This window comes from Semicossyphus pulcher, unplaced genomic scaffold, assembly GCF_022749685.1.
Source record: "Semicossyphus pulcher isolate SPU_LCO1_2020_fin unplaced genomic scaffold, fSemPul1.0.p SCAF_4, whole genome shotgun sequence".
In the NCBI taxonomy this organism is placed as follows: domain Eukaryota; kingdom Metazoa; phylum Chordata; class Actinopteri; order Labriformes; family Labridae; genus Semicossyphus; species Semicossyphus pulcher.
In genome coordinates, this window is record NW_027211715.1 from 26096602 (window position 1) to 26109531 (window position 12930).

The 12930-nt window shown below is 42.3% G+C and overlaps 1 protein-coding gene across 1 annotated transcript in view; it reads right to left on the bottom strand.

The window, feature by feature from the left end:
* The window catches only part of hmcn1 (hemicentin 1), an 87380-nt gene extending 74663 nt beyond the window's left edge, over nt 1-12717 (bottom strand). Inside the window, exon 1 of the mRNA XM_069679597.1 lies at nt 12462-12717. Within this exon, the coding sequence (XP_069535698.1) occupies nt 12462-12717 (256 nt within the window). The remainder of the gene's footprint in view (nt 1-12461) is intronic.
* Nucleotides 12718-12930: the final 213 nt, after the last annotated feature.

The following is a 12930-nucleotide window of genomic DNA, read 5'->3' on the forward strand; positions in this document are numbered from 1 at the left end:
CATAAAAAGATCATATTGTGGTTTTATGTAAGCTGGCTGTACTGAAAGTGTCCTCTTTCACTTTTTCCAGTATATTGAATTAAATGCTTGTCAATCACAAGCTGCAAAATCTATACTCAGTCTTACCTTTCCTCTTTTCCCATTTCTTGTCCCTTTTTTCTTTCCGTCCCTTCTTACAGTGCCTCCCTCTCTATTTCCTCCCCCTCTTTTCTTCCTTATTGCTCTTTTAAACTGCATCTTTCGCCCGGCCTGAATCACCAGCTGCCATCTGATGACGGAGGATCAGCCTGGAGCGACGGAGCTGACGACAAGCTTGATTTGAAACCACCACAAACTGAACTTGTGATGGAAACTTCTCCAACCAACATGCACAGAGAGAGAGAGAGAGAGAGAGGCGACCAGGCACTAAACACCGCTATTTGGGATGTTGCAGTTGGATGCGTCTCAGAAAGACGAGCCGCAAAACCACAGATCTCCATTAATGGCACTCATGTATTCTAATGATCACACTAAAACATATAGTGCGACCCAAGTGATGCACGCGCCACACACAGGCATCTAATCCCTCCCAGATGCAAGGCCTGATGGGATGCATGTTCCAGAAAGGGATGACAGCTCTGAACCATGGTGTCGGGGACAGAACACAGAAGGGAGGGCAACCCCAGTGTAAGTCTAAGTAAGTGTGTGCCCATGTGTTTGTGTGTATGCAAATGTATGACTGTCATTTATGAGGTCTGTGGTGCAGCCATTCATGCAACCGAAGAAACATGGGGACTTTGCAGCATGTAAATCTCCTGCCTGGGTTTGGATGTGTTTAAGTGTGTTTACAATTGAGCATATGAATCTGTTGCAGGGTTAAAAGGGTTAGCGTTGATGTAGTGTGCTCCACTTGAAGCTCTAACTTTATGTTATATTAAATTATATTCTATTGTGACTGAAGTTTTGGACGAGGAAAAACTCAACTGCCCTTTTAAATTTCCTTGAAGCAGTAATTCACCTAAATGACCCGAGGAAATAACTCTTGTGGTCGTTCAACGATTCAAAACGATCCAAAAAATCTGTCATCTGTGAGCGATTATCACTCCTGGTCTTCATAAATATTATCTAGACGTCATAAATGCACAATAGGCAGTAAAGTTAAATGATGTTTTCCACTTGTTACCACATTTACATCTGGTCTGGAGGGAGGGTCAGGGAATTATGTGAATCAGACAAAGACGTCTTTTCTGCAGTATTCATTTAAACATTTTCACATGTTTGCAGTCAAACCTTTGAGTCCAAGTCCCACCACAAACTCTATATGACTGAATATGACGTGTGCATTGAGGGATTTCCACTAAGAAAAAACATAAAAGAGAGAGTTGAATGTCATCTGTCTGTGTGGTCTACTGACTGTGTCTGAATAGCAGCTGCAGGAGAAGAATGCAAATAAATATGGAAAGAAGAATAAGTTAATAATTTATCGCTCAAAACAATGTAGAGGGCCGGTTTAGCTCAGTGGATAAATTGCGCATCACATGTGCAGAGGCGCCGTCAATGCGCTCAACTCCCACCCTCAGACCCTTGCAGCATTCATCTCCACTCTCACCTCCCCTGTTTCCAACACTATCTATTGTCCTCTCTCTATCAGGCATAAAAGGCCAAAAAAAAAAGAGTCTTTAAAAAAAAACAAGGTAGAATTCAGATGTACTGTTTGTTCTCTTATAAAGGATTCAAAGAAAATCGCAATGAATGCTTAAGCTTTCTTAAACCCGGCCTTCAAGTTTGACTATTTACCTTTGCAGATCGTCAATTGTGCAATTGCAGGTTATGATCTGTACATGATGTAAGCAAGGTAAAAAATACATAAATCCACCTGGAGTCAGTTTAGCTGGAAACCCGGAAAAATGTGATATGTTTGAGATTCCTTGGAATTCAAATTTTATCTTTTTAGCTTATGTTGACAAACCATTTGCCAGATTCTGGTTTGTTTTGTGACTAGTGACTAGCTCTGTTGCTTCACAGCTTGAAGATTTCTGGTTTGAATCCCGCCTCTCGCCCGATGACAGTTGGGATAGGCTCCAGCCCCCCACGACCCTCAACAACACAAGCAGTTTAGATAATGGATGGATGGTTTGTTTTAACATTATGCCACAAAGTCACTTTTTTGCAACGACCATTTGGGGTGCTTGTTTGCATTATTTCAGACGTGATCCCTCATTAGTAACGTTGACTGAGGCGTTTTAAAGTTAATGGTGTGCACACAAACAATGCTGCGTAATAAATGTGAGTTGTTGTCTGACTTATGGTCAGCAACTCCCAACTTTTTACATACAGGCACTACTTTCTCCGAACTCCTTAACATAAACATTTTTCAATTTGTATCAATACTGATTGGTAAAAAAAAATCCGAATCTAACATGGTCATAAGCTGTGGTTACACCTTTGCAAGGTTATAAAAAGTGCTTAGAAAACTGATCCCACCCCTGACAGGTTGTGTTGTGCAACACCTCTCTTACCCATAATGCATCACAGCAAAGCGTTTAGACAGATGCTTGTTTCATAACCTTGACATCATACAAAGGATGAGAAGGATGGCTGGAAAAGGGGATGAAAAAGACAAAGCTGCGGCTTAGGGAAGGTAGTGTAGTCTTTCTCTGAAAGGGCAAAGAACGGGCACAGACAGCAAACACACAGAGAATGTTGTGACGTTTCTACATATGGTACCCATTTTAGAATTAAAGTCCAAAACTATGAGACTTGGCTGAGGTTGATTCAACGATTCACTCTCAGAGAAAAATGAACTTTACAATTGAATGTGGCCTTTTAATTGCATTAATTTGCCTTAAAAATTAAGGAGAGGGTTTGAGGATACAACCTCAATATTACAACCACAGACCGTCAAATCTCATGACCAAGTGTTTTATGTGCAATGGTGAAATACCAGAGCGCTCAAAAGTGCCTCGGTGGTTCTTTTGGTTAAGTGTGCCTCTTCTGTTTTACTGGGGAAATTCTAATTGTGCATGCTGAAGCAGACAGAGAAACCTCGGATGCAGCAGATCAGCACTGTCGACCACACACAGATGCACACTCAGATGTCTGAGGCAGTGATTTCCAACCAGTGTGCAACAGCATGCAGCAGCGTCACAACTGCCTCGGTGTGTTGTGAAAATTAAAAAAGTTCGCTTTCACATGATATACTCTGTCAAACGCATATGGGGTGATATCCCATATACTATATGTTCTGTACTTAATTCCTCTCCTTCAGGGAACAGAAGTTATAGTCTTAGCATTTCGTTCTCCTTCAGTCGTTTCAATTGGTACCACACATGTATGGGACATTATGTCCCTGTATATCCTGACTGAACACTTCTCTATTCACCCACAGCTAGTTAGCGCAGTTAGGCTTTTTTTCTCTGGCTAAGAACACCGCTACGCTACCATGTTGGGCTTGTTAGTTAAAGCTAGTTAGCTCTGTTCTAATGCTCTTTATCTTGCTAGGACGCTGCTTCGCTACCATGTTGGGCTAGTTAGTTAAAGCAAGTTAGCTCTGTTCTAACGCTCTTTATCTTGCTTAGACGCTGCTATGCTACCATGTTGGACTAGTTAGTTAGCTAGTTGGCTCTGTTCTAATGCTCTTTATCTTGCTAAGAACACTGCTACCATTTTAGGCTAGTTAGCTACAGCTAGTTAGCTCTGCTTTTCATTAGGCTACTGCCAGCTTGAAGTTAGCTTGACAGCACCTGTTGGAGCTAGCCACCGCTACGCTAGGTGAGTATAGCTTCTGTAGAGTGCTAATATTGAGTTGTGGTGAGAACTTTGTGTTTCAGGATGAGCAGCAAGCTTAAATAAGGAAAGAGGAAGGGGTGGTGTAGTGTAGGTGGTCTGTCTGGGGACACCAGGACAGCACTGACTGAGAACAAGTCACGTGTGTGGTAGATTAAAAAGTAGATTATTTGAGCCTCTTGTGTTTTCTAAACAGTTGACCATTAGCTCAGCATGTTCTTGCCATCAGACTGAAGTTCAGGTTTCACCCTAAATAATATTAGTAGAGATGAAAACAGCTTCACATGTATATTTCAGTGCCGTATAGTGTGCCCAGGGATTTCCAGAGAATTAAGCGTTCTATGGCGTAGAAAATGTGAGAAAACACTGGTCTAAGGTGGTCTTCATGATAAATGACTTCCACCAAAACATACCCCTCAGAGGCAGGGGGCAGAGGGCACTGACAGCCTGACCTTCAGCCTTGCAGCCTGTAATTCAGATTCTCTAACCACTTGTCTGGTTCAGACACATTTTAAAACCAGGCAGGCCCCAATGACAACCAAAATTCTTAGATGCCTTTTTTCAACTTTACCTTGTTTCTATCTTTATGCTCTTTCCTCGGGTGCAGACACATGAGTATGTCACCTGTTGTTTTCTTGCTTACTCAAAGAGCAATTTTGATTGTGATTACAAAATGCATTGCACTAGTCTTAAAAGTCTGACATATCTTTTTTAACAGCAACCAGTTAGTTAATCTATTTTTGAAAAAAATACATAGTGCCATTTAAAACGAGCAGCTTACGAATGGTTGTAAACCTGTGGTTGTGCAATTGTAGGATCATTAAACTTTTACAAGGATGTAATGCCTGCCTGCCCAGGTAGACAGAATTAAATGAATGCAACAATAATTAACTTTTTGGCAACAAAACATATTATCACCTTATAAAGTGGCTGTGGTGAACGTGTAAGTACACAGATTCCTATTTAAATATCCAGCAGATACAGAACAACATCAGTAATTATTTGGAGCCTCTGGCCAACTGACATACTCAAGTCAAATATTCACTCTCCATTAATCTCTATTTTGGTCACAATCAACTGCTGAGGGAAATATTTGGCTCTTTAGCACCAAAATCTTTGTCTATGACTATGAAACTCTGTAACGCTGAGGTCTCTGTTGCTTTACACAATGAACAACTGTACACATTGTAATGTTAATACAAAGTAAAGGCCTCCAACTCATCTGACTACAAAAAGGCTGTTTGTTTCCGCACCCTAATATGACCCACAAGAGTGTTTCCCAAATAATATACAGAATAGGTTCAACACCAGACGTGCTAAGGTTCTTAATAAGTACATCAGTTATGTACAATTCTTACATGAGACAATTCCACTACGTTATGCATGTAACTTAAAATAAGTCAGGATTGACTTTTGGTTTTGCTACACGTAGGACACAAACATATCTCCTGAGAGGAAGTCCTGTGTTTGTTTGACCCATGCATCCACCCTGACCTCCTCTATACCCTGACTATTTATACTACATAGCCAGACCTCCTCCATTGCTCCAGTCATAATTACTGCAGACACTAGAGGTCGCTGCATAGGGATAAGGGTAAATACGGGCCGTAATAACCTGCCAACAAAGAAGACCTATACTGTATATGGCCAGGACAGGTTCATACAAAGATGTAGATTAGTGCATTTTTGAGTGTCAAAGTGTGAACAAAAATGGAAAATAAACCATGGCAACCAAAACAAGAAACAGGCTGTGCACCTGTCACCCAGCTGTACTGCATATTCAACCCTGTACATAACATGTGTTATAGGATCATCTCAAATAAATGCCTGCATGTGGTGTAGATAAAATAATTTTTAAGATGTCCTCTTCCTATTTTCATGAGAAGAAGCCCATCGCTCCAGAACCAGTGGTTTATGAGAAAATGCCCCTCTTAACACGCAAGCCAAGCTGCTTAAACCCAACATATGTTTTAACTGAATTGTACATAAACAGCTTACACAGTGAGGAAAATGAGGTCATGCCATAGCAAACCATGTGAATGTTCAACTTCTCTACGGACGTACATTTAATGTGTTCCAAATGAGTCACTGAGATGCCAAAAGTATGATGTAAAACAATGAAATCAAATAAATCTGTGATAAAAAGTCTTCAGGGAAAAACTTTCCTTGCGTACTTTCCTTAATGTCTAGACGTCAATCTGTTGCGTCTAAATTGACTATAAAAGCACTGATTTGAGGAAAGCCCTCGTTGAAGGGGCAACAGTAAAAATGCTGAGGTTGCTGGTTATTATTATGAGTAATAAAGCACGAAAATTGCTGACTGGCAAATGCTTATATACAACACAGTCTATGTATGCTGCAGCTGGCAATGAGCAGCTGGAAACAATCCACCTGGATTCCATGGTAGTGAATTTGAAAGAGCAGTTTGGGACCCAAACTTCTGTTGTAGGGGCAAAAAATTGGGTCAGTACGTTTTTCATAACTATATTTAAATGTCAGAATGTGTCACGTGGCTCGAGTAGTATTTAGCCACTACACTGTTCGAGCAATTGTTGAAACAAACTGTGATAACAGAATTTATAAGCTACTCTCCACCAACAAAAGGCAAGCGGCGGCAGCTGTTATCAAGATCCCCTAACTCGCCTCGGGTGCTCAGCTCTGCTCGATAAATGGACATGGAGTAACTGGCTGCTTATACTGTGGACACATGGTAAGAGTTAGGGATAGGTCAGGTAAACATGTCTGCCCCAGAACAGGAAGAAAACATCTTTGACATGCAGCAAACACAGTGAAGGTTCTATAAACATACACAGGGTAATGGTCAGATTCCACTGTTAAATGAATTCCCCTGAAAATGCAGTTCTTTTTAACCTGTCGTGTCTAAAAAAAATACAGATTTAACTGTTATGATACAAATATTATAAATGTGCATTGAACTTTAAAGCTTGCACTGTTTTGACTGTCCAGCACAGCCCCTACTGGATAACATCTTAGTGTGTATGTCGAGTAAGAAGAAAAGTAGAGCCAGGTTCAACGATTTTGCAGAGGCCCTCAGTGTTGGCATCAATGCTGTGTGAACAGAGTGGCCTCACTCAAATTAATTCCCAAGACTTTCCCAGGGCTTCCATTATTAGATTTGCCTGATGTATAATCAACCTCCTCAATCTGGGGATTTAAAAAAAGTAAAGTTTTGCAGCATAAACTCTTCCTAGTGTTCCTTTCTTACTGTTTGAAGCCTCAACTCACTTCCTCCTCTGAACCAGAATGTCTTTACCCCTACAGCTATAGGTCGTCTTAAGTTCCTAATCCGTTTCTACACTTTTCCGCTTCTGCAACATCGATGTCTCCACACTGAGACAGTAATCCAAAAGGTGAGCGAACACAAACAAAAAAAAATGCCTTGAAAGGTCAAGGAGATATCGTTGGGAGCCCAGACAGTGATGTTAAAGAGCCCTGAAGGTCACAACTGGGGCACAGGGACCCTCGGGACCTCAGGATGAGGCTTGGAATTCAACAGAGGTTGGAAAACAAATCCAAAGCCTAGAGGGAAACAAACCCAAGATAGAAAGAACAAAATGTTAAACAAATTCCTCTTGAATGGGTCGTCAGTATCGAACAGATTCATGTCAACAACTGCATCCAAAGGTCAACCACCTGCGACTTTTCTAAACATCAGCAACATCCCTCAGGTATGTGCTGACTTCCAAGATGAAAGGTGGATAACGTCCAAGCACTGATTACCAAGCTACATGGAGTAAGGCACTAAGAGCACCTCAGGGCACTTCAGAAGGTCCACGTACAGTCCCAAAAAATTAAAGGCTGTTTTAATATTCTAGGGCAGGTCAATGAGAACATGAAACACAAAGACACTCATTGTAGTCTGCCACACTCCTCTCTCCTCCTCTAATTCTCCCAAAAAAAACTCCACCTCTCTCTTTTGGCATTCCTGCCTAATAGCATCATTATTGAGTCGGTCCAGCTAAACGCAGGCTCCTTGTAATCTCACACGGGCGGGGCAGTTCAGACAAAAAACTGCTGCTATGGAAAGAAGGAAACAAAGGGAGAAAAGGGGTAGGTGGAAAAGGACGTTGAACACCAACAAAGGGAGTTCTGAGATGAGTGCCTTTGATCATACAAAGGAGGTAGAGCTATCCAGTCATCTTCTCTCATCACTCCACGCCCAAAGCTTTGGTCCATCTCCTTCTAACTAAAGACGACTTGGAAAGGGTAGCAAGGAAGGTCTTCAACCGAGCGTAACCAATCTATTGAGCACAAACCTCAAACAACCTAGATACCAATTAAACAAAAGCAGAAGACGCCAGCGATTGATTTTACTTTGGAGCATCAAATCTGAGTCTGCTGGCAACCAGTCCAGCTTGTAACCCGCTTCTCACCCAATGACAGCTGGGATAGGCTCCAGCCCCCCGTGACCCTGAACAGGATAAGCGGTATAGAAAATGGATGGATGGAATTCTGAGTCTTAAATTCTTGATCTTCATCTTCAGATGTTAAGCAGGTATCTTGCAGTAAGCAATCAGTCTTTGGCTTGTCCATACCTTGAACCTGTCCTTGAACACAACCAGTGCTGTCTGAAAGTATTAGAAAATGTACTGTATACGTTTTTCTGCTTCAGCTCTGGTTCTCCTGCACACTGGATTACTCTTACAATTGCTGACTTTCAAATGGTAAGTATGTTTCAAATAAAGTTCTTGTTGGATTGCCTGAGACCCCTGTACCTCTTGAAATATTAGCATTAGGGAGGCTGCATCTGATCATTTTGTAACTTTACCAAATTGACAATCCAGCAGGCACATTCAGCTCATGCAGGTATTGACGTAGTCCTACCTTGTGACAAAAGGTCTACTTTCATGATGTTTTGCATGTTAAAGTCTGCAACACCACAGATGCCTTCCAGGAAGTACTGTCTGAAAGTGTGCATTACTGTTCCCATTGGAACAATTATCCTGTCTTGGACCTTTCTCCTTGATTCCACCATCTAGCATACCTCTGGCATCAGCTTTGAGGGTGTTTTACAGTGTTCAAATCAATATCGGGACAATGCAGAAGACCAAAAGTCTTGAAGACAATCAGCAAAAAGCTACAGAATTGAAGATGGTGTCAAGATGTCCTTGATTGAAAAGGGTCTGAAATTAGCCCAATCCCAATTCCCCCCTCGAGCCCACCCCTACTTTTGGAGTTGTTTTAACTGGGTAGGGTCCTTCAGATGGAAGCTACACATTGTGGGGGTTGAAATCTATGCCTCATGTACCACATGTAACATCATATTTTACAAGATTTATACATGGGACAAGGAGATAACTGGACTGTCCCTCACAAATCGACGTTTACCCAAAGGTCTTTTGACATTGTGAAAGCAATTTTTGGAAAGGCGTGTTATAAGGAACAAAAACCCTAAAACCCTAAATCCCTAAACTTGTTGCCTGATTGTTTATAAAGATATTGGCATCTTTTCATGTACTGGTATCCATGTTCCACGTTACCCTGCCTCAGTTCACATTCTTCTACAGCTCCACTTGGAGTCTGCATCTGAAAATCCTCCGACTACCTCTTAATCCCCAAAAGACATGGGAAAACCTACCCTATTTGGCCGCATTATATGCGAAGCGATTGGGCCAATTGGGAGGGCCAAGGAGGGTAATTGGGATTGGGCCTTCAGTGATTGCAAAGACTTTGCATCTAAATATTGATTATAATGGCTTTATGGAGCTTTATGCTAAATGCCCTTGACTTTCTGGCATTACAGTTTGGAGTACTACACTTCTAAACACTATGCAATACGACAACATTTATGAAGATGCAAAAACCCTCAAATAAAAGCACTAAGGTAGAATTTTAACCTTACAGCCATGTCTCCTTTTTAAAAATCCATTATGCTTGAGTGCACAGCTAACAAGTCAAAAAGTGTAACTGTCTGTGTGTACCACTAGGGTGACAGTGCGAGGTCCCCCACTGACCTGAGGCCCTGAGCTCTAACCCACCTCATCCTCAGCTAATTAAACACTCACACAAGCACGTACAAGACACACACAAACACACCCTCTCACAGCAAGGTATTATTTACAAGGACGAGCGTGGACGTCAGCAGAGCCGCGAACAACGTAGAGACACAGAAGGAACTGGAAACGAATTTGTGAACACGTGAACATACACACCCCGTCTTCTCAACTCATAAGAGCCCATTCTTCACACATTGTAGGGTTTCTGTATACGTGTTTAATTGGGAAGCTGCACAATGTGCCATTTATTCTGTGGTAAATGCCACATTTTTTTCTGGCCTGGGAAAAGTGGGAGTGTGGTGAAATAAAGTTTATTTGGCTGTAAACTCTCAAATAAATGTTCCAGGACTTTCAGAGAGTCTGTTTGCGATACACCTTTGACTTCTAGGCGTAAGGCTGAATTCCGTAATTAGAGATTAGTCAGCTATGTCTGGACTGTTGAAACAGAAGAGAGATGTTCACAGCTGTCATTTAAACAGTCTGCAAAGGTATTTTACTTCAGATTTTCTCATTTAGTGACAAAAGTAATCAACTAACCCGACCAGAAAGGCTAAATTCAGTGTTTTCAGACTGCAGTGCTAAACACACAACCCCTGTGCCTCAGTAAAAATGACTTGTGAAGTATCCTCTTGCTTTCTTTCTTTCTCTCCCCGCAGGATGGAGGAAAGGGGGGAGGCTTCCTGACTGATCTTCCCACACAAGCCTGACCCCAATATCCAGGCGTCCTCCTGACACTCTCGCTTCACACAGACAGGCACACAAACACACATGGGCCGAGAGAGACACAGATACACAAACACACTCTCTAATGTTTACTGTGTCAGATTGCAGTGTAAATACAGGGGAAGCTCCGGACTCTGATTTAAAGGGAGCCAACTCAAACAGGAGGGACTGAGTTATCGCACTGGGTCGGATGGAGAGCAGAGAAAGTGGATCTGCGTCTGAATGAAACAAAACCGAAATGAAAGAAGGAAAGAATGAAAAACAAAGCTGGGTCCCTCTGAGGGTCTGGGATGTTGTTGGAAAAGTGAGACAACAGAGACAGAAGCAGAAAAAGCATTGGGGGGAAATGTTCAGCTACCTCTGCTCGCTGTGTGCTGTGCTAATCATTCCTCTATTCCCCCGGGGGTTTGGGAGAACACATTCTGACATCCTCGTAAACGTTTTAAGAAGAAAACGAACGTCACTCGATGGTGAAGGACAAACACAAAGACATGGAGGTGTTGAAGAGAAGTCGACACCGACTTCCTGAAACAAGATGTTGCAGCTGTAGCTTAATGCAAGAGGAAAATCTGATATGAATTCCGAAAGTTAGGCAAAACTTGTAATGTTAGTATTCTTTCAGCACTGTTGCTTTGTCCAAGATACGACGCACCCCAGCTCTTTCATCATCTGCTAATGATTTAACAATAATGGATTCATCATTGTGTACACTGGGCATATTTTCTCCCTTGAATGTAATTATTATTCTAGGCACAGAGCTGCAGCTTGAATCTATGATTGGGGAATCGGCCTTCATAAGAATGTGTGATATGCCGAAGTTTAGCAGAGGAGGACAAACATCTGGAATAGGAATCTGGCTCTTCACCACGCAGATCACCTCTGACGATTCATCTCCTTCCTTCTCTCTCTCAGATCTCTTGGATCAGTTTGCTTGCGCGGTCGCTAAGCGTATTCAAGTTAAACTGAGTATATCTTAAACGTTTTTCATCGTAGTGAAGTAAATCAAATTAAGGCAGGATAGTAAACAAATACTACAAATTGAGATTTCTGTGTGAACGCAGTACGACAAAGCGATCAGATTTTCCTGTAGTTGTCTCTCAGTTTACAGTCGTGTCTTTGGGAAAAGTTCTGCAGAACATTTCAAGCACATTGCAGCTTGTCCTCTTGTTCCTCTTCGTAGAGCATTTTGTCGCAAGTCTCACCTGCGAATCAGCACACAAACCCCCCTGACATGACATGACAGCAGCCTTTGATGGTGTTTTTGTAAGCGGGTAAGTGACCTCTCCTCCTGCTCAGAAAATAGTAATTACAGGGACTTTAAAACTCTTACCAAAAGTCTGTCCATCTCCAAAACTTCATACTTCAAATCTTAACTGAGCTGTGATTGTGATGATCAACATGAATTTTACTGCAAACTCATTAAAGTTACCAGACATACTGAATGCATGCTCTCCAGTAGTTTTCATACTACTGCCCAGATGGACTAAAGTAAATGTGGTCCAGATTCGTGGTTACATGACAGTGTGTCTGCACGTCTGACCTACAAGACAGGGTTACTGTTAAATAGCCCAATGATATATTGTCTAAGCATTAGCTGGCCAGAATGAGAGAGCAACCAGGGGTGATGATAATCATCAAGCTGCATTGCAAACCTAAAGGCCCACACTAACCGTGGCGGAATGCTAATGATAGTGACCGCCAGGCTGAACATCTGTGTGAGAGGACAGAATCCCCCAGAGTCCCCTCCTCTGGAGGTGTGAGGAACATTAGGCATTCAAAGGGCGGACTGTGAGCAAACTATCACATTTCTCACTTTTCTGTGTGCTTTTGTTGTCACAGCAGAGTAAACCGCAAATAAACCTGCAAACAATGCAGGGGAAAATGCTGAAATGTCATACGTAAAAAAAGTTGGCAGCACATTTTCACACTTTCACTCGCTTGGTTCAGTTACATTACCTGGATCATGGAAGGGGACCAGAGCAAAGTTATACAAAGATTTCGTCGGTCTGTTCAGGGATGTTTCCAGAATCTTGGACGCGCCCTCGATGACCTGCACCAGGTCGTCGTACATGGAGCCGGTTACATCAAAGACGAATGCCAGGGTGGATGCGCCCTCCGGGATGTCCTCCTTCGTGGCCCCGTTCCCCGTGACCTGCCCGGCTGTAAACGCCACTGTCAGCGCGAGAGACAGCCACATCAATCTGCTGCCCATTTCACCTCCAAGACTCTTCTCAAGCAAAGTTCTTGGGTTTTTTGTTCTCGCCAGTCGCAACCTCAGGGTGAGTCTCGAGATAAAGGTAGAGACATCGGGCTCTCAAAAATAGACTTAGAACAATTTACAAGTAGCAAAACATCAGGCAAATGAAAAAATGAAATCTCTCGTTGGTTTCTTCTGCAGCTTCTGTGCGCAGCCTCTCACTTCTCT